The sequence below is a fragment of the Carcharhinus amblyrhynchos genome, chromosome 35 (genome assembly GCF_965287045.1).
Source record: "Carcharhinus amblyrhynchos chromosome 35, sCarAmb.v2.hapA, whole genome shotgun sequence".
Lineage (NCBI taxonomy): Eukaryota > Metazoa > Chordata > Chondrichthyes > Carcharhiniformes > Carcharhinidae > Carcharhinus > Carcharhinus amblyrhynchos.
The window spans coordinates 15,177,335-15,200,371 of NC_137358.1; the positions used below are offsets into that span (position 1 = coordinate 15,177,335).

At 47.0% G+C, this 23,037-nt stretch overlaps 1 protein-coding gene across 1 annotated transcript in view; it reads right to left on the bottom strand.

Annotated features, from left to right (window-relative positions):
- Positions 1 to 23,037, bottom strand: part of LOC145361608 (ubinuclein-2-like) — an 80,948-nt gene that overhangs the window by 14,894 nt on the left and 43,017 nt on the right. Inside the window, exons 11-14 of the mRNA XM_080217464.1 lie at positions 20,419 to 20,562; positions 17,403 to 17,453; positions 13,860 to 13,902; positions 11,332 to 12,903 (exon numbers count right to left, since the gene is read on the bottom strand). Of these exons, the coding sequence (XP_080073590.1) occupies positions 11,332 to 12,903; positions 13,860 to 13,902; positions 17,403 to 17,453; positions 20,419 to 20,562 (1,810 nt within the window). The remainder of the gene's footprint in view (positions 1 to 11,331; positions 12,904 to 13,859; positions 13,903 to 17,402; positions 17,454 to 20,418; positions 20,563 to 23,037) is intronic.

Below are 23,037 nucleotides of genomic sequence, written 5' to 3' on the forward strand. Positions count from 1 at the left end.
TCTGGGTAAAGAACCTACCTCTGACATCCGTCCTATAACTACCACCCCTTAATTTAAAGCTATGTCCCCTCGTGCTAGCTTTCTCCATCCGAGGAAAAAAGGCTATCACTGTCCACCCTATCTATACCTCGAATCATCTTGTACGTTTCAATAAGGTCTCCTCTTAGCCGCCTTCTTTCCAACGAACACAACCCCAAATCCCTCAGTCTCTCCTCATAGGACCTTCCCTCCATACCAGGCAACATCCTGGTAAACCTCCTCTGCACGCTCTCCAATGCCTCCACATCCTTCCTATAATGTGGGGACCAGAACTGTACACAATACTCCAAGTGCGGCCGCACTTTGTACAGTTGCAACATGACGTTGCGGCTCCTAAATTCAAACCCCCTACCAATAAACGCCAAGACACCGTATGCCTTCCCAACAACCTTATCGACTTGATTTCCAACTTTCAGGGATCTATGCACATATACACCTAGATCCCTCTGTTCGTCAACACTATTCACAGTCCTACCGTTAGCCCTATACTCCACACATCTGTTATTCCTGCCAAAGTGAATTACCTCACACTTTTCCGCATTAAACTCCATCTGCCACCTCTCGGCCCAGCTCTGCAACTTGTCCAAGTCTCTCTGTAAACTATGATACCCCTCTTCACTATCTACCACTCCTCCGACTTTGGTGTCATCAGCAAATTTACGAATCCATCCTTCTATACCCTCATCCAGATCATTTATAAAAATTACAAACAGCAGTGGCCCCAAAACAGATCCCTGAGGCACACCACTTATAACCGAACTCCATGACGAATACTTTCATAAGAACATAAGAAATAGGAGCAGGAGTAGGCCAACTAGCCCTTCGAGCCTGCCCCGCCATTCAATAAGATCATGGCTGACCTGTCGTGGCTCAGTTCCACATTCCCGCCCTCTCCCCATAACCCTTAATCCCCTCTCTTATCAAAAACCCATCAACCCGCGTCTTAAAAATATTTAGCGAGGTAGCCTCCACCACTTCAACGGGCAGAGAATTCCAGAGATTCACCACCCTCTGAGTGAAGAAGTTCCTCCTCAACTCTGTTCTAAACCACCCCCCCTTTATCTTGAGGCTGTGCCCCCTAGTCCTACGATCCTTTCTGAGCGGGAAGAGTCTCTCCACCTCTATCCTATCCATCCCATTCATCATCTTATACGTCTCAATGAGATCTCCCCTCATTCTTCTAAACTCTAACGAGTACAAGCCTAATTTATTCAGCCTCTCCTCATAGCTCAACCCCCTCAACTCCGGCATCAGCCTAGTAAACCTCCTCTGCACTCCCTCCAAGGCCAAAATATCCTTGTGTAAGTACGGCGCCCAAAACTGCACACAGTACTCCAGCTGCGGCCTCACCAATGCCCTATACAGCCGCAGCAAGACCTCCCTACTTTTATATTCAATCCCCCTCGCTATGAAGGCCAGCATCCCATTCGCCTTCCTGACCACCTGCAGGCTGGGTTTTTGCGACTCATGCACAAGGACCACGAGGTCCCTCTGCACCGTCGCCTGCTGCATTTTTCTCCACGCAAGTAATAATCCTTCCTACCATTATTCCTACCAAAGTGGACCACCTCGCACTTGCCAACATTAAATTCCATTTGCCATTTCCTGGCCCATTCGCCCAGCCTATCTAGATCCTTCTGTAGACTCTCCACACCCTCCGCACAATTTGCCTTTCCACCAATCTTGGTGTCATCAGCAAATTTCAACACCCTACACTCGGTTCCCTCCTCCAGATCATCTATATAAATGGTAAATAGCTGAGGCCCCAGCACCGACCCCTGGGGCACTCCACTAGTCACCATCCGCCAATCTGAATAGCACCCATTGACCCCCACTCTCTGCCTCCTATTTGACAACCAGTCCTAAGAACATAAGAAATAGGAGCAGGAGTAGGCCATCCAGCCCTTCGAGCCTGCCCCGCCATTCAATAAGATCATGGCTGATCTGTCGCTGCTCAGTTCCACTTTCCCGCCCTCTCCCCATAACCCTTAATCCCCTCTCCTATCAAAAACCCATCAACCCGCGTCTTAAAAATATTTAGCGAGGCAGCCTCCACCACTTCAACGGGCAGAGAATTCCAGAGATTCACCACCCTTTCAGTGAAGAAGTTCCTCCTCAACTCTGTTCTAAACCGCCCCCCTTTTATCTCCTTAAAGATCCTCCACTGCTCCTCAACAGACCCTCCCTCCAACGCGCTCCCCCAGTCCACATTCGCTAATTCTTCTCTCATCCTACCGTACTCCCCTCTGTTCAAACAAAGGACGCGTGTCCGGGAACCCACTTTCTCTTCCTCCAACTGCACCAGAAACTCCACCATACAATGATCACTCTCCCTAAGAGGATCCTTCACCACAAGGTCCCTAATTCTACCCGCTTCATTACATAGCACCAGATCCAAGATAGCTCGCTCCCTCGTCGGCTCCAACACACACTGTTCCAGGAAACTATCCCGGCAGCATTCCAAGAACTCTTCCTCGAGCCCCCCACGTCCAACATGGGTCGACCAATCAATATGCAGATTGAAATCCCCCATAATTACGGCCGTCCCATTCCTACACGCCGCACTTATTTGCGCGTTAACAGCCCGCCCCACCTCCAGATCATTATTCGGAGGCCTATAGACGACACCCACCAGCGTCTTCCTCCCTTTGCTGTTCCTAATCTCCACCCACAACGATTCCACCCTCTGCTCCTTGGCTCCAATATCATCCCTTGCTACCACCGTGATGCTATCCTTAATCAGCAGAGCTACGCCCCCCCCTTTTCCCTCCTGCCTATCCTTCCTAAACACTTGATAGCCCTGTACATTCAGCTCCCAGTCCCTGTCACCCTGCAGCCACGTCTCTGTAATGGCCACCAGATCGTATCCATTTGTGTCGATCTGCGCCATCAGCTCATCCACTTTATTCCGAATGCTTCGTGCATTCAGATAAAGTGTTTTCATCCCAGCCTTCACCTGGACCTTATTTGCCGCAACGCCACCAACTATACTCACGCCCCCTACTCCCTTTATTATTGGGATATCCTCGGCCTCTTCCCTTACCTGTACCCTCTTCTTAAATTTAGACCTCGTACCATCACCTACCCTCGCACCCTCCCCCCCCCCCCCAATTAGTTTAAAGCCCTGTCTACAGTCCTCTTTACTCGATTCGTCAGCACTCTGGTCCCAGCACGGTTCAGACCAACCCCATCCCGCCCGAACAGGTCCCACCTACCCCAATACTGGTGCCAATGTCCCATAAATTCAAACCCATTCCTCCCACACCAATCCCTGAGCCACCCATTCACTTCCTTAATCCTGTCAACCCTACGCCCATCTGCACACGGTTCAGGCAGTAGCCCAGAGATAACCACCTTGTCGGTTCTACTTTTTAATTCCATTCCCAGCTTTTCATACTCCCTCCCCAGATCCTCAGTCTGCATTTTGCTTACGTCGCCGGCACCCACATGAACCACAACGACCAGATTCTCACCCTCCCACTCCAGGTTCCTCTGCAGCCCAGCTGCGACATCCCGGACACGAGCACCACGCTATCCTCTATCCACGCTAACACCCTACCCCCAATTCCATGTTCCCTGACCTTCTGCAATAACCTCTTGTGAGGTACCTTGTCAAACGCCTTCTGAAAATCCAGAAAGACCACATCCACCGGCTCTCCTCTATCCACCGCCCTAGACACATCCTCATAGAACTCCAGTAAATTTGTCAGACACGACTTCCCTTTAACGAAACCGTGCTGCATCTGCTCTATCAAGCAGTTCCCCTCAAGATGCCTCGCTATTTCCTCCTTGATGACGGATTCTAACATTTTACCTACAACAGACGTTAAACTAACCGGCCTATAATTCCCTGCCTTTTGCCTGGCACCCTTCTTAAACAACGGCGTATCATTAGCCGTTTTCCAATCTTCCGGCACTTCCCCGGAATCCAGCGACGTCTGGAAAATAACCACCAAGGCATCCACTATCACCCCCGCCATTTCTTTCAGAACCCTCGGATGCATTCCATCCGGTCCTGGGGACTTGTCCACAATCAGCCCCTCCAGTCTGTCGAGCACCGCCTCTCTAGTAACAGTCATCGAGACCCTCCAGTCCTACCACCTTTCCATCTCTAACATCCGGCAAATTATTCACGTCCTCCTCCGTGAAGACCGAAACAAAAAAGTTATTCAAGACCTCAGCCATATCCCCATCCCCTACCACTAAGACCCCCTTCTCATCCTCTAAGGGGCCAACGTTCACCCTAGCCAGCCTCTTCCTTTTTATATACTTATAAAAACTCTTTCTATCCTTTTTTATATTGAGCACGAGCCCAGCTTCATAGTTTCTCCTACCCTTCTTTATCAACTTCTTTGTCAATCTTTGTTGACATTTAAACCTCTCCCAATCCTCTTCTCGCCCACTACTCTTAGCTACTCTAAACGTCTCCGCTTTTAATTTAACACTTTCCTTCACCTCCTTCGTTATCCATGGCTTATTACCTCTCCTCCTACTGTCCTTTTTGACCATCGGAATAAATTTCAGCTGAGCACCAAGAAAGATCTCCTTAAAGATCCTCCACTGCTCCTCAGCAGACCTACCTTCCAACGCGCTCCCCCAGTCCACATTCACCAATTCTTCTCTCATCCTACCGTACTCCCCTCTGTTCAAACAAAGGACGCGTGTCCGGGAACTCACTTTCTCCTCCTCCATCTGCACCAGAAACTCCACCATACAATGATCCTCTCCCCAAGAGGATCCTTCACCGCAAGGTCCCTAATTCTACCCACCTCATTACATAGCACCAGATCCAAGATAGCTCGCTCCCTCGTCGGCTCCAACACACACTGTTCCAGGAAACTATCCCGGCAGCATTCCAAGAACTCCTCCTCGAGCCTACCGCGTCCAACATGGGTCGACCAATCAATATGCAGATTGAAATCCCCCATAATTACGGCCGTCCCATTCCTGCACGCTGCACTTATTTGCGCGTTAACAGCCCGCCCCACCTCCAGATCATTATTCGGGGGCCTATAGACGACACCCACCAGCGTCTTCCTCCCTTTGCTGTTCCTAATCTCTACCCACAACGATTCCACGTTCTGATCCTTGGCTCCAATATCATCCCTTGCTACCACCCTGATGCTATCCTTAATCAGCAGAGCTACGCGCCCCCCTTTTCCCTCCTGCCTATCCTTCCTAAACACTTGATACCCCTGGACATTCAGCTCCCAGTCCCTGTCACCTTGCAGCCACGTCTCTGTAATGGCCACCAGATCATATCCATTTGTGTTGATCTGCGCCACCAGCTCATCCACTTTATTCCTAATGCTTCGCGCATTCAGATAAAGCACCTTCATCCTAGCCTTCACCTGGACCCTATGTGCCGGAACGCCACCAACCATACTCACGCCCCCTACTCCCTCTATTATTGGGACATCCTCGGCCTCTTCCCTTACCTGTACCGTCTCCTTAACTTTAGACCCCGTAATATCACCTACCCTCGCACCCTCCCCCCCACTAATTAGTTTAAAGCCCTGTCTACAGTCCTCTTTACTCGATTCGCCAGCACTCTGGTCCCAGCACGGTTCAGACCAACCCCATCCCGCCCGAACAGGTCCCACCTACCCCAATACTGGTGCCAATGCCCCATAAATTCAAACCCATTCCTCCCACACCAATCCCTGAGCCACCCATTCACTTCCTTAATCCTATCAACCTTACGCCCGTCTGCACTCGGTTCAGGCAGTAGCCCAGAGATGACCACCTTGTCGGTTCTACTTTTTAATTCCATTCCCAGCTTTTCATACTCCCTCCCCAGATCCTCCGTTCGCATTTTGCCTATGTCGTCGGCACCCACATGAACCACAACGACCGGATTCTGACCCTCCCACTCCAGGTTCCTCTGCAGCCCAGATGCGACATCCCGGACCCGAGCACCAGGCAGACAGCACACCCTTCTGTGCACTTTGTCATTGTGACAAAGGACAGTGTTAATACCCTTAACCCCGCTATCCCCAATTACTACTACGTTCCTTTTCACCTTCTCTCTGCCTATGTCCTGCTGCATCATTGTACCGTGTGCAGTTTGCTCACCGACCTCACCTCCCTCGTTCTCGTCCACACTGGAAGCAAGAACCTCAAACCTGTTATGCAGCTTGAGGCGCTGAGGCCTCCTCTCCCCACCCTCCTTCCTCCTCTCAGCAGCCCCCTCTTGTTCCTGACCCTTAGATTTAGCCAGTCCAGGGGGGATGGATGTCACTTGCACCCCATTGACAATGGCACCCTTCCTCTGTCTTCTATCAGCTAGCCAATTCCTGATCCAATTAACTAAATCACCCTCAATCCCATACATCTGCATTTTCTGCAGAAGCCTTCCATGGGGAGCCTTATCAAATGCCTTACTAAAGTCCATATATACCACATCAACTGCCTTACCCCCATCCACCTCTTTGGTCACTTTTTCAAAAAACTCAATAAGGTTAGTAAGGCACGACCTACCCTTCACAAAACCGTGCTGACTATCTCCAATCAATTCATTATTCTCTAAATAACTATAAATCCTATCCCTAATAATTTTTTCTAATACTTTGCCCATAACAGAAGAAAGACTCACCGGTCTATAATTCCCGGGGAAGTCTCTATTCCCCTTCTTAAACAATGGGACAACATTCGCTATCCTCCAGACAATGGGACAACATTCGCTATCCTCCAGGACAGAGGTGAGGAGACATTTCTTCGCGCAGAGTGGTGAGCCTGTGGAATTCACTACCACAGAAAGTAGTTGATGCCATAACATTGAATGCATTCAAAAGGTGGCTGGATATAGCACTTGGGACGAATGGGATCAAAGGTTATGGGGAAAAAGCAGGATCAGGCTCTTGAGTTGGATGATCAGCCATGACCTTATTGAATGGGAGAACAGGCTTGAAGGGCCAAATGGCCTCCCCTGCTCCTATCTTTTTTCTATATTTAAGAGAGAGGATATATTGGTCTTGAAGGGAGTACAGAGAAGGTTCACCAGGCTGATGAGGGGTTTAGCCTGTGAGGAGAGATTAAATAGACTGGGCCTGTACTCGTTTAGAAGGCTGAGGGGGGATCTTATAGAGGCTTACAAGATAATGAAGGGGCTAGATAGGGTAGAGGTCGAGAGATTCTTCCCGCTTAGAAAGGATAGCAGAACTAAAGGGCACAGCCTCAAAATAAGGGGTGGGGGGGGCAGTTTAGATCAGAGTTGAGGAGGAACTTCTTCACTCAAACGGTGGTGAGTCTCTGGAATTCTCTGCCCATTGAAGTGGTGGAGGCTACCTCGTTGAATATATTTAAATCACGGGTAGATAGATTTCTGATAGACAAGGGAATTAAGGGTTATGGGGAGAGAGCGGGAAAGTGGAACTGATCAACTTTAGATCTGCCATGATCTTGTTGAATGGTGGGGCGGGCTCAAAGAGCTAGGCGGCCTACTCCTGCTCCTATTTCTTATGTTCTTAGGTGCAAAGAGTTCGGGGATGGAATTCCAGAGCTTAGGGTCTTGGAAGCTGCAGGTGCAGTTGTTATTGTGGACTGATTATGAGAATGTTGAAGAGGCCAGAAATTGTAAGAACATGATTACCAGGGAGCGTTTTGAGGCTGGGGATGATTACAGAGGCAGGAAGGGGCGAGGCCATAGAGAGATCTGATTCTAAAATTCTCATCCTTGTTTTCAAGATGTTGCTTGAATTGGGGTCAATGGAGGTTAGCCAGCACAACAGCGTGAGAGGAATGGGACTTGGTGCGAGGCACAGTTTTTGACAACCTCCTGTTTACAAAGGATAGAATATGGGAGGACAGCCAGGACGAGTCAAATCAAGAAGTAACAAAGATATGTACGAGTGTCTCAGCAGGAGATGAGCTGAGATAGGTGATGTTATATAATGGAAGCACATGGTCCTAGTAATGACATGGATGTGTGGAAGAAGCTCATCTTGGGGTCAAAGGGATATTGCCAAGGGGCAGCAGGTAGATGAAAATGTAGGGGGGAGGTCAATTATAGGTGCGTGGAGGAGATGGAAGAGACATGCTAAGGGCAATGTTACTTGAGTGGGAACACAAATCATTGCAGGTGATTTGAGGTACTCTCTGGCTAGGTAAACAATGGAACCAGGTAGCTGCCATTCCACTCAGCTGCTTGAGGGTGAAAGAGTGATCGATCAGATCAGAAGCAGCATATTAGGGCAGATTTCCAAGTCTTCAGGTGCCGTACGAGGAATGGGGGAAAAAAAAACTGGAGAAAAGAATTGCATAATCAAATTGATAATTTGAAAACATACAAAAAGTGAAAGTATTTTTTCACTGAAACAGTGTTGCCATGTCTCCTCAATTCAATTTCTCACCCTTTTGCTGGATGGGTCAGTAAGCCAGCTATGACCAGAGCTAATCTGTGGCAGTCACTGGGAGAAGTGTAATAACTATCCAGGGTATTCAGCCAAGGGGTGATTCCCTCCCCATTCTTCCCCACCAAGTGGGGAAGTCAGTAATGATCGCTCAGTCATCAGATCTATCCACAATTTCCCAGATAATGAAGTAGTGGCTGCACGCAGCGAGAGCTGGTGATAAGGTTTGGGGTGAAAAGTGGCAATTAATGATTAAGCCACACAAATGCCAGGGGATGACCATTGCCAACAAGAGGAAGTCTAGCATCTCCCCGTGATATTCAATGACATTTTCATTGTTGAATCACCCATCAAAACCCCTAGAAACATACACATTTAATTTAGATAAGCCATTAAAATACAGTGAGAGTACAAAGAACGTGGTTGACTAGCATCTAATCCATTAATTTAAACATTCACTCCCTCCACCACTGACATGCAGTGGCTGCTGTGAGTATGTTTACAAGATGCATTGTAGCAAACCATGAAGGTTTTTTTTGACCTCACCACCCAAATGTGACCTTCTCTATCTAGAAGTGCATGAGCAGTAGATGCATGGGAACGTTGCTACCTGTAAGTGCATGGGGCAGCACGGTAGCACAGTGGTTAGCACTGCAGCCTCACAGCACCAGTGACCCGGGTTTGACTCTGGGCTTGGATCACTGTGTAGGTGGAGTCTGCACGTTCTCTGTGTCTGCGTGGGTTTTTGCCGGGTGCTCCGGTTTCCTCCCACAGTCCAAAGATGTGTGGGTTAGGTTGGGTGGTCATACTAAATTGACTTTTAGTGTAAGGAGAACTAGCATGACAAATACGTGGTGTTACGGGGATAGGGCCTTGGTGGGATTGTAGCTGGTGCAGACTCAATGGGCTGAATGGCTTTCTTCTGTACTGTAGGAATTCTATGATGTGGCTCCCCTGACTTTCGTTGTTCCTTCTCTATTGTGGATCAAAACCTTGGAACGCTCTCCCTAACAGCACTGTGGGTGTACCTTACGCCACATGGACTACAGCGGTTCAAGAAGGCTGCTCACCACCACCTTTTCAAAGGCGAATTTGGGGCTTTGTCTGCGTACCGACATTCTATGAATGAATACATTTGAAAATGCTGTTTGTGAGATTTTGCTACGTGCAAATTGGTTGCTGTGTTACCAACAAACGTGACAATGCTTCAAGAGTATTTTAAGAAGAAATTCCATTGGCTGAAGACGCTTTGGGCTATTTTGAGGATATTGAAAGTTACCATTTAATGCAGATTTTTAGTTTATCCTCTGAAGTCGATGAACAGGAAAATCTCCAGCCAATACACAGAAATATTTTTTTAATTTGTTTATGGATCTGGGTGTCACTGGCTAGGCCAGCATTTATTGCCCATCCCTAATTGCCCTTGAAGTAGTGAGCTGCCTTCTTGAACCACTGCAGTCCACGTGTAGGTACATCCACACTGCTGTCAGGGAGGGAGTTTCAGGGTTTGACCCAGCAACAATGACGAAACGGTGATACATTTCCAAGTTAGAATGGTGGGTGACTTGGAGGGGAACTTGCAGGTGGTGGTGTTCCCACGTATCTGCTGCTGACGCTAACAGTTGTGGGTTTGGAAGGTGCTACCTAAGGAACCTTGGTGAGTTGCTGCAGTGCATCTTGTAGATGGTACACACAGCTGATACTATGGTGGATGTGGTGCCTAATCAAACAGGCTACTGTTGCAACACTAGACCTATTAATTAAATGTAGTGGGGAGATTACTGACACACACCCCTAAGACCAACTAGTAGCAGAGAAGCGATTATCAGATACTTAAAAAAAAACTTTACAAAAGCCATGCAAAGTTCCATTTGGTGAGGAGCAATTCAAACACAGCTTCACTATTCCCCAAGGATACAGAAACCGCTGGGGGCCTTTACTCAACATGGTGTATCACTAAAGCTCACAAACAGCAGAGGGGCAATCTCCCTGGTCGGCAAGTAGAGGATCAGGGGTTTGGCTGAACCCAGCCCAGGCTTTGGGGCATTTCACCAGAGAAAGGAGGATTCAAAAATAGCAACCAGCTATCTTTGCTACCAACCTGCCTCTGATGTAAAGTTGGCGCATGTGCATCAAGTAATGACATGAAACACTCGGCTGTGATGCCTTTTAGAATATATTAGCCAGCACAGAGCGTGAAGCAATATGAATAGCAAGATGAATAGTCACTGGGGTCGTGTATTGGCTTGGCCACGTCACAGTGAATCAAAATAATGGGTGACATGATGGCACAGTGGTTAGCACTGCTGCCTCACAGCGCCAGGAACCTGGGCTTGATTCCCGGCTTGGGTCACTGTCTGTGCGGAGTTTGCACATTCTCCCCGTGTCTGCATGGGTTTCCTCCAGGTGCTCCGGTTTCTTCCCGCAGTCTGAAAGACGTGCTAGTTAGGTGCATTGACCTAAACAGACACCTGACTGTGGCGATGATGGGATTTTCACAGTAACTTCATTGCAGTGTTAATGTAAGCCTACCTGTAACACTAATAAATAAACGGGGAAGTGCAGCAATGGTCATGGGATTGTGGGAAGGAAATGAGAGTCTGGATTCTGCTCCAAGAGGGAAGTTTTCATGAGAGGTGTGGGACAGAGTGGGAGGTTCAGGAGGCAAACTGCACGTCAGCCTGCCTGCAAAAATCTCTCTCTTCTTCTGCTTTCCCCTTCCCAAAGCCAAATTATCATTGCTGAGGTTTAGCGTCCAAAACAAGATGGAAAATTGAAGAAGAATTCAGGGAATCAGCGCATTTACAGTAATGCAGATGACATCTAACCAAGGCTCTGAACAAATGAAGATCACTTCCCAGTTCCAGCCCGCTTGCGATAAACCTGCTTTCTCAGCCAAGAGACAGGAATGTAGAGAAGAGCAATTTCAGTAAGTAGTTACCTGGATACCAGTTGATGATCCTGAGCCAGAGGGGGGCCTGTGTAGGGAGGGCAGCATTTTTATAGCAACCTGAGGATTACTTCCTGGCCCCCCACTCACATTAGTCCTACTGACAGTTCCGCTTGGGCTGCTCCTGTTAGCAGCTGAGTTGCTCAGAGACCCAGTCCGACTGACGGAGACATTCGGGCTCGTAGTGCTGCGGTTGGTGGTGCTGGTGCCCACTGCGCCAACGACGCTGCTACGACTAGCAGTTCCACTGCTCCTGGTGGGCGCCCCGCTCACGCTCAAGCTGCTACGGCTGACAGTTCCGGCTGTAGTGCTTCTGCCAAGAGTCCCAGCACCAGGTGGGCTGGCCAGTTTCGGAGGCACTGAGGTTTTTTTTACAAGAGCCGCTGACTGCTGCTGCCCAGTGGCTGATCCGGAAGGCGAGTGTCTGCTGCTGGACGGGCTGCCGGAGTGCTTACCGCTGCTTTGCCTGCTGGATGGACCCCCACTCAGATTACTTGACCCCGTAGACACATTCTGGTTCCCGGCGCTTGAAGGTGCCGTGGGTTTGTGTGGGCCAGCCATGGAGAAGGGAGGTTTAAAGCCTTGGGCCGAGGTGCTTGAGGGCACTGCAGCTTTGGGCGTGTAATCGCTAGAGGTAGACTGAGTGGAACTGGTCCGAGAAACTGCAGCATGAGAAACCTGGGTGCTGCTGGTGACTGAAGGGGCAAAGGATGTTGGAAAGGCAGTTGACCTCTCTGACAACTGTGGCATATGACTTGGGAGCAGGTGCTGCGGACAGGCATTTAATTTTACCACCGGATTTTGGTGCGTTTTGCCGACAGAAACCTGGGGGTGTGAGGAGAGGCTATTGTGATGCATGCTGGGCTGAGACTGTGGTTTGGTGGACTGGGCTTGTGACTGGCTGGGCCTCTGCAATCCTGGCTGGTGCTGCTTGGCTGTGCATGTCACCGAGGGAGGCTTGGGCGTTTGTGACGAAGGTGCAGTGTAGCCAGCGATCAAGCTGCTCATTCCTGTTCGCGATCCTTCCTGGGATTTCTTGGTGCCTGAACTGTGGCCAAATAAATGACTGAAGGTCAAAGGGACAGGAGTAAGTGTGGGCACTTTTGGAGAGGCCGTGGCTGCTTTTGGAGACGGGGTGCCCTGTCTCTGAGATGGTACGGCTGCTTTCAATTGGGGCCCAGTCGCTTTCGGTGATGGTGTGGCTGACTTTGGCGAAAAGGAGGTTGCTTTTGGGGAAAGTACCAGAGGTGTGACCTTGGCTATGACCTTTTTATCCTCCTTCATGACAGGCTGAGGTCGCGGGGCAGCGAGGACAGAGTTATTTACAGTCTTACTGATTTTGGCTGTATTGTTGAAGACAGACAATGCATCTGATACCGATTCAAGGGAAGGGGGTTTTAGGGACAGATCTTCATCCAGAGAATCGTCCAGGTAAATAGTTTCCCGGTTTGGGTTACAGCTGGAGCTCGAGGCGCTGATAGGCGTGACGCTGCTCATTGGCAGCGTCTTTGGGCCGGTACCTGCCGGAGTAGAGAGCTTCTGCTCTTTCTTGGGGCTCGAGTCCTAGTTAAAGGAAAAGTGAAAGATGGTGAGGAATTGTAACAGTTGTCAAAACACCTCATATTCCATTCAAATCTCAATATCATCTGCCTACACAATAGATAAACCCTAACCCCACTGAAAACACTACAAATTAACTCTTTAACGGCCCCCCAGGAGAAGGAGGCGGAGGTGGTGGCGTAAAGGAGATTCATTGTTCATGCTTCAGTTTCAGAGACACATCCAGACTGGGCAGCACAGTGGTTAGCACTACAGCTTCATAGCACCAGGGACCCGGGTTCAATTGCCGACCTGTGTGGAGTCTGCATGGGTTTCCTCCAGGTGCTCCAGTTTCCTCCCCAAGTCTGAAAGATGTGCTGCTTAGATGCATTGGCCATGCTAAATTCTCCCTCAGTGTACCCAAACAGACACTGGACTGTGGTGACTAGGGGATTTTCATCGTAATTTCATTGCAAAATTAACATGAGCCTACTTGCGACACTAAATAACATTTGCAGTCATAAACCTGCCCCACTGGCACCAACTGAGATAAGCTGTACGTGGACTGGCCTTCCATTCTGCTCCTGATGTGGAGTTGCTGGCGTTGAGCTGGGGTAGGCACAGTAAGTAATCTCACAACACAAGATTAAAGTCCAACTTTATCACTCACCTGATGAAGAAGCAGCACTCCGAAAGCTCGTGCTATCAAATAAACCTGATGGACTTTAACCTGGTGTTGTGAGATTACTTACTCTGCTCCTGGATACAGTGATCAGACTGTACAGGCTGGAGACTGCTGCCCAACAGATACACTCAGCGAGGCTAAAGGTGCACAAGGTTTGCCTGCATCATCACTGCTCCTCACTGTAATTCACTGTGATCCGGATACTATTTCTTCCATTCCATATTCTGGTTGTTATCTAGCTTCAATAAATCAAAAATGTTCACTTGAGGGAGCAACATTAAAGGGAAAAATTCACCTTTACTTTCGGTTTTGGGGCGAGTATCACCTTCTTCTTGGCCCTAGGAGAGAAAAGACAGCGAGGTCAAGAAACCCAACTCCAACAACCTGAAGAGAGTTGCCCAAAAGGGATTGCAAACAAAACATGCAAAACGTACAGCACCTCAGTCAGCATCCAAAAGAGAGAAATAGATTATGTTTAAGCGGGTCCCTTGGCCTCCCCTAAAACACCAAGCTTTCTTGGAAAATGACCAACTCTCATTTTAGATTGCGGACTTTTGTTTCATTAATTGTACGTGGGATGCGTCTTTGGCAAGGCAGTGTTTGCTCCCCAGTCCACGTTCACCAGGTGGCGGAGTTGGGTCTCGACTCGGTGATGCTCCCTAGATCACATCAGGATTTGGAAGATTGTAGTCAGGTGCAAGCCTGTTACTGAACATGCTGGGATCTAATAATAGAGTCATAGACGTTTACAGCACAGAAACAAGCCCTTTGGCCCAACTTGTCCATGCTGCCCTTTTTAAAAAAAACCCCAAGCTAATCCCAACTGCCCGCATTTGACCCATATCCCTCTATATCCATCGTACCCACTTAACTATCGAAATGTTTTTTAAAACACAAAATTGTACCCACCTCTACTGCTACCTCTGGCAGCTTGTTCCAGAGGCTCACCACCCTGTTTGTGAAATAATTGCCCCCAGACACTTTTGTATCTCTCCCCTCTCACTTAAACCTATGCCCTCTAGTTTCAGACTCCCTTACCTTTGGGAAAAGATATTGACTATCTACCTTGTCTATGCCCCTCATTATTTTATAGGACTCTATAAGATCACCCCTCAGCCTCCTATGCTCCAGAGAAAAATGTCCCAGCCTATCCAGCCTCTCCTTCTAACTCAATCCATCAAGTTCCAGTAGCATCCCAGTTTTCTGTACTCTTTCTAGTTTAATAATATCCTTTCTATAATAGGGTCACCAGAATTGCACACAGTGTGGCCTTGCCAATGTCTTGTACAACTTCAACAAGACATTCCAACTCTTGTATTCAATGTTCTGACCAATGAAACCAAGCATGCCGAATGCCTTCTTCACCACTCTGTCCACCGTGACTCCACTTTCAAGGAGCCACGAACAGGTACCCCTAGATTTCTTTGTTCTGTAACTCTCCCCAACACCCTACCATTAACTGAGTAAGTCCTGCCCTGGTTCAATCAAAATGCATCACCTCGCATTTGTCTAAATTAAACACCATCTGCCATTCATCAGCCCACTGGCCCAATTGATCAAGATCCCGTTGCAATTGGAGATAACTTTCTTCACTGTCCACTGTGCCACAAATCTTGGTGTCATCTGCAAACTTATGAACCATGCCCCCTATATTCTCAGCCAAATCATTTATATCTGGAAAACTAACCAGTGAAATCATTATTATAATTGAACTGGAAGATTAACTAGGGATATGCAGTATAATCTAATTCTCCAAACTAATTCCTGGGTCATTCCCCAATAATCCCCCCTTGGGTTTCAAAGCATAGGTTCTATACAGAAGCTATAAGTCTCGACCTTCTATTGGAAGCCATTAATTGGGGGTTCATGGGCCAATGTTGAATTGTTTAAGGCCAATTAACAAAAAAAAAACAATTTCCTGCTTACAATAATAGATAAATGTGCTTAATTTGGTCTTCGTCAGTTTTAAAAGTAAAGCTTGGTTGTGCGATAAATGCTACCTCTGAATGAGCTCAAATGTGGCAGCTCAATGGTATTTCTCAAAGTGATCTAAACAACAGTAAACAGGGGAATCTCGAACTTCCCCTTAAACACTGTCTTGCCCTCAGCAAGATTTCACGGGCACTAACTATCTTCAAATCTTGCTATAATCGAACAGCCCCAACCATCTCTGGTACTAGCCCACAGATAATAAAACTCTTCCAATTCATTTTGAGGCTTTATATTGGACTGCTCCATGGAATTACCTACTGGTCATCTGAATGGATGAAATAGGAAATCAAAAGGGAAAAGTCACCGAAGGAGCTGAGTTTGGTTCATCAATTATAACCAGTCGAAGCTCAGCACTCCCAGGCTTCTTCTCTCATCCATATTCGGGATGAATATGTGGCTCTGAATGCCCAGTGGTCAGGAGCAGTAAGACACTCACTAACCTGGAATGTGATGGAGTTAAGGAGAAAAGATATCATGCTGCAAATAGAATGAATAGACTATGACAGCTCAGCCCTCCACTTTACAAAACCCTTAGATAATATATAAATCACTGAGAATTTAATGAACTCAACCCAACAATATATGATCTTTGAAATTTAACACCAAACGCAGTGGACCATCCTTTCTATTATTAAATTCTCTAATCTGTCCACATTACTGAAGTTCCTCACCCCCGAACCATTCTCTGAAACGTCTCCAAGGTACATCAGTTTCGCTCTGATGCCACCCCCTCAACATTATTTATTTACCAAACAGACTGTTCAAGGACATGAAGTCACTGCTGCTTTTTTTTAAATGTACAAATTATTTCAAATATGTTGCTTAATTCCTTGGGACAAAACTAAAACGTCATTAAAATTTGCAACCATTTAACCTACTGTAACATTTTCTGAAAGAGATCGCACTGCCCTTACACGCACCACAGTATTGCAGCTTACAGCATGAGCAGCACCCAGAGGATTATAGCATCCAATTATGTGGGATTGTCCAGTGGCCATAGCCAGGAATATGCCATTACGTTCAATTTTTATTTGTTTACAGTCAGTTTTAATTGTAAGAGTTAACATGAGATTGTCTTCAAAAATTATGCTTTCTTATATTCGCAATGCTATATAAATTGCAGTGCAATACACAAATGGCGGCACGGTGACAGTGATTAGCACTGCTGCCTCACAGTGCCAGGGACTTGATTTGATTCTGGCCTTGGACCACGGTCTGTGTGGCGTCTGCACATTCTCTCTCTGTCTGCATGGGTTTCCTCCGGATGCTCCGGTTTCCTCCCACAGTCCAAAGGTGCACTTTGGTTTGGTTGATTGGCCATGTTAAATTGACCCTAGTGTCAGGGAACTAGCAGGGTAAATACGTGGGATTATGGGGATAGGGCCTGGGTGGAATTGTGGTCAGTGCAGACTCTAAGTCGAATGGTTCCTTTCTGCACTGTAGATTCTATGATTCTCAACAATGGTTTACACTTCATGATTTCAGAGGAACACATTCAGATAAAAACATAGGAAAATACACACAGATGCGCACAGGCCCGCACGCGCACACCCCCCCCAGGGGCACGCACACGTGCACACACACCAGAGACACGTGGACACTCGCACACACATCCAGGGGTGCGCGCATGCGCACATTGGATTGATCAGTACTGAGCTGATCTGTAGATATGTGACCTGCGAACACTGACTGCCAGGGCGCTCACATGAAAAACGATTCTGGAAAGCAGCATGAGTCCACAGGACACAGTACAGGAAGGAGTCTGTGCCTTCAGCGGGAGGGACAGTGTAAATTCGCAACGCAGTAAATAAGAGGGAAAAATATAAGTGGCTGTGGTTGTACTCACGGTGTGGCAGTCAGGTGATTGTGCACTCTCTTGCTCTCTTTAAGCAGCATTCTGCAACAGAAAAGACACAGTCAGTAACATTTTTTCAGTGATTTTTGGGGGATGGCGTGGTCTGCTCTGTATATCTGCTGTTTGGAGAATGGGACGTCAACAGAACTCTACTGTTAAGGAACAGTTGCAGAATAAAATTCCCTACTCCGTGTGACAGCTGCATGCTTGTAACCATAATCCACAAACAATATCCATTAACTGCGTGATGCCATCTACACATCAGTTTTGTTTCTGTGGCTCAGTGTGCAGTTTGTGTTTACTTGTCAGCCTCCATCCACTCAGAGCTGGCTCCTCTGAGGGCTTTATGTCAGTTAATAGATGTTCTTTTGCACTGTTTTCTTGAAGATTGAGACCCTGGTGGAACAATGTTCAAACAGAGAACATTCCCCCAATGATGACTGAACCAAATTTCCCTTACTTTCCATTGTTGCAGATTAAGAATTTTGGGGGTTGCAGCACCACAGTTGACAAGGCAGGGCACATGGCCTTGAGCAGAGCCCCAGCGTCCATTTGAGCATTTTAAAATTCTGTGTCCTGGTAAGAAAAACCTCTCCACTTATTATTAGCCAAAGCAAGGAAGTAGATAAGGAGAAAAGCTTCCCACTAGAGGCAGTAATCAGAAGATACAGATTTAAAATAACTGCAGAGGAACTGGAGGCAAGATGAGGAAAATTGTATTTTTATTTAGTGAATTATGATCTGGAAGGCACTGCCTGAATTGATGGTGGAAACAGATTCAACAGCAATTTTCAAGAAATAATTGGATATATAGAATCCCTACAGTGCAGGAGGCCATTCGGCCCATCGAGTCTGCACCAACCACAATCCACCCAGGCCCCATCCCCATAACCCCATGCATTAATCCCCAAGGGGCAATTTAGCGTTGCCAATCCACCTAACCTGCATGTCTTTGGAGTGTGGGAGGAAACTCACACAGGAGGAAATCCACACAGATACGGGAAGATTATTTGAAAAATAAATATTTGCAGGGATGTGGAGAAAGAGGAGGGAGATAAAACTATCAGCTCAAAGTTGGAAGGTGCTGCAAGAGTCCAAGATTCATTTCAGGTGTTGTCAGCACCCAGATCAAAGATGGGGCAGGGACAACCCCTCACGATATACCTACAATCCCTTTCCCGAATGTCATGGCAGCCTTGTACATTTCCTCTTCCTTCACCAACAGCAACACACACACCTCTCCCCAACCCGTACAGGTGATGAGTGTTAATGCCTGTTCAATAAGCTGGTTCTGTCAATAATCTGTGCCACAATCATAGCCCCTTCAACAATCTCCTTGGCTACGGCATCAACATGTGATCAACTTGTCCTCTTGTTCCAGTGACACTCCTCAAGCTATGGATCCTATCTCCGAAATTTTACTTCCAATGCTGACTTGAGTTCACGCCACAAACGCTACCAGTTTTGAATAACTCCCTGCCTCAAAGAGAGGATGCTGAAGTTGAGTGTTAAGCAGTTGTGAATTTTGAGGCTTTATAATGCTTTAAAACTGGTTGTACTCTGGGGAGACACTGAGAAGGGTAAGCAGTGACCAAGAACATTCTTCTTACAAATGGGCTGCTCACAAGCTGAGGGCATCTTGAGCTCCATCTAGCTCTCACCATTCTTTTTTTTAAGTTTATTTATTAGTTACAAGTAAGGCTTACATTAACACTGCAATGAAGTTCCTGCGACATTCCCCTAGTTGCCACACTCCGGCACCCATTCGGGTCAACGCACCTAACCAGCACGTCTTTCAGACTGTGGGAGGAAATGCATGCAGACATGGGGAGAATGTGCAAACTCCACACAGAGACCCAAGCTAGGAATCGATCCCAGGTCTCTGGCACTGTGAGACAGCAGTGCTAACCACTGTGCCGCCTCTGAGTCAGAAAGCACATTTAAAGAACTGTTTCTAAAGCATTCTTCACATTCTCAGGGAGCTCCAAACAGACTGACAGTCAATGAAGCACTTGTTAAAGCATAGTCACGCTTGCAACGTAGGAAACGTAGCATTCAACAGCAAGATCTCTCAAGCACCGAAAGGATAAGATGATAATCTTGATACTGGTTAAGGGATAAATATTGGCCAGGACATCGAGGGAAGTCCTCCTTCAAAATGGTGTCATGGAATTTTTCACATCTACCTGACAGAGCAGATAGAGTCTCCATTAAACATCATACCAAAAGGAAAGTGCAGCACTCCCTCAGTACAACAATGGAGTGTCAGCCTAGATTACGACCTCAAGTCTCAAGAGTGGGACTTGAACTGACAGTTACATGATTCAGAAGTTTTGCGACACAGTGCTACTCACTGAGCCTTGGTAGACATAGTTTGGAATGGACTCCATGCATTTGTCAGTGCCCCTCACTGGAAAGTGTAAAGATCATGCATAGCATATGAGTGCGGGGTCAAGAGAAGCTGCAAGTCCTTCCATAGTTGACCATCCTTTCTTGACTCACATACAAAATAGGCTGAATTAGGGGAAGCGTTCCCATAGCTCATGGCAGTGCCAGCTGTGGAAACGCAGGGACACGTGGCTGCAGCAACACTCCTGGACTGGGATGGGGGACTCCACCTTCAATGGTATTTCACCCCATGAAGTTCTTCCAATTTGATGCAGATAATGAGGGGCAGAGAAAAGGAACCATGATGAGCAGCTTTACAGGCCAGGCCAATAGCTCCTGTAGGGATGTTCATGGGGTAGACAGTTCTTTTTTCCCCCCACTGAATAGTTTGATCTCAGTGGGGGAAGAGACACTGTCCCTCTGTTCACAAATGATCAGCTCTTTGTTCCCATTACAGAAAAGGCCATGCTTAAACTGGGGAAAATATGTCTGAAAAAATGCAATCAGTAAGGAATAAAGTGTTCATTGGCCAAAACGAATTATCAGAAATTTGCCACACTGTGGACCTTTTGTTACTCTTCAAAACGTGTGGAAGAATATAAAAGGCAGCCAATCTTACCGTGCCTGCATCCAGCCTTTGGGCCAGATAGGTTTCACCTCGGTCTCCATAAACGCCTTCAGATAATCCTCTGCAGACTGTGACTTGTTTTGCTCCAGTTCGTAACATCCCAGTTTTATCTTCACCAGGTTACACAGCAGATCCCTGATCATAACAATGATAAACAAGATAATGTTGTCAGAGTTTGGACACTTTCTGGGTCAATCATCCTGCACTGTTCATCCTCTCCACCCTCTTTATCCCAAGTTCCTACTTTCATCTCCTGAAGGCTCTGGGTGGTGTACAGGTCCAATGGATGGACAAGTTCCCCACTACCCCAAGTGGCACTTCATATGAGAACCAAAGAGCCAACCATTCACCTTCCCTGGCATAGAGAGTGTGTTAAATGTCTATCCTGCTTTATTGTTACATGTCCAGTAGTACAACCTCACTTTCTAGCCACAGACATCCAGCCAGTTACAGTTAAACCTTGTTACCAGGAACTTGAGAGTACAAGCTCCTTTGTAACATGCTCTCTGATGCCAAACATAGCTGCAACAATCGTAAAGATAGCAAAATCCTTGAAGGCGGCTGAATGAGTTAAAAGCAAGTAAATTGCATCCTTATAAATCAATGTTTAACCCTCAGCTGGAGAACTGTACCCAATTTCAGGCATCACATTTAAGTAAGGATAAAGGTGTAGGAGAGAGTGCAGGACAGGTTTATTAACAGAGATAAGGGGGCTTCAGTTGTGCTGAGAAACAGGAGAAGCCTTGGCTGTTCTCCTGAGAACAGATGACATGATTGCGGGGGGCGAGGTTCAGTACAGATGCTAACTTATGAGTGAGTTTGATTAAGAGTAAGAACTGTTTCCATTGGCAGGAAGATCAGTAACCCAGTACAGACTGAAAATAATAGCCATTAAGAAGCAAAGGCTGAGACGTGGAGAATCTTTCTTGAGAAATGCAGCAGATCATGATTTGGAATGCACGACCTAAAAGGATAGTGGACGCAGATTCAATATTATATTTCAGAACAGAACTGGATATATCCTTAAAAGAAAAAGAGCAGACACCGATATTGTTGGCCAAGTAGCCTGCTTCTGTGCTGTACAATTCTATGAATTTATCAAAAAATGCTTTTTTCCTTGCTACACACTGCTAATAGCTATAGTCATACTTCAAGGCAGGATCTCTTTGCTTAGGTTAACATTCTTTTTCACCACCAGCTGATATTGTGCCAGCTGTTACCATGGTTAGAAACCCTTGTTAATGCTCAGAGTCCAGCCTCTGAGTGGGACGGAATGGTTTCCGGCAGCCAAGACACTGCAACCAGCAAGCAACTGGAAAAATAGTTCAGGATGGTACAAGGCACCAAAAACAGCCAGCAGTAAGCCTGAGATAGATATTCAACCACAGGCATTTGTAAACTACTCATCCAGGAAGAAAGAAATTGCATTTGACGAACTCCCAAAAGTAATGAAGCATTTTGAAGTGTAGTCACTATTACAATGCAGGGAACACAACAACCAACTTGCACACTGCATGCTCCCAAAAGCAGAAATGGGCATGCTCCCAAAAACAGCAGTGTGTTAATGACCAGATAATCTGTTTTAATTATGTTAGTTGAGAGATAAATACTGGCCAACACACCAGGAAGAACGTCCTCTGCTACTTTGCATGGTGCTGTGGGATGTTCTGCAACCATCTGAGAGGCAGGCATAGCCTCATTTAATATCCCACCTGAAGGACGGCACTTCCGACACTGCAGTACTCCCTCAGCACTGCGCTGGATTTTTAGCTGGAATTTTCTTGCTCAGGGTGCTGGAATGGGACTCAGAGGTGAGAGGGCTTACTAGGAAGCCACAGCGATGAAGTAAAGCTCTACCCATGTTGATTTGATAAAATTCATCATAATCCGAATATCAGAACAGCAACAGTTGCCAACATCACTTATTACTCATGATGACAGATCTGTGCCAAAGTGTAGGGTTTTGGAGGCCCAATGCCCATTAGAAGCTGGGTGGATGCTAGGCAGGCTGAACTCCATTCAGGGAGAAATTTGCATCACATCAGCATGAACTGGAATTGAACTCGTGTTAAAGCTATAAATCTACGTCTCAGCACACTACGATAATCTACATTTCCAACCACCAAGTTCTGTGGATGAAGATCACACAATTGTCATGAGCATGAACTGATGGTTTGAAAATATCTCTTGCTGCCTCACTGGACCTATTCTTGCAGCAGTATTTCCACCTCTCTTGGAAGGTGTCTAGGCTGCTAATCAAAGCCAGAAGAGAAGCAACAGAAGAAACCTCAAGAAGCACTTTGTCGCTCCACGGTGGCACAGAGGTTAGCACTGCCACCTCACAGTGCCAAGGACCCGGATTCGATTCCTGGCTTGGGTCACTGTCTGTGCAGAGTCTGCATGTCCTCCCCATGTTTGCATGGATTTCCTCCGGGTGCTCCGGTTTCCCCCCTCAGTCTGAAAGACATGCTGGTTAGGGTGGATCGGCCGTGCTAAATTCTCTGTGTATCCGAACAGGCGCCGGAGTGTGGTGGCTAGGGGATTTTCACAATAACTTCATTGCAGTGTGAATGTAAGCCTACTCATGACATTACTAAACTTTAAAACTTT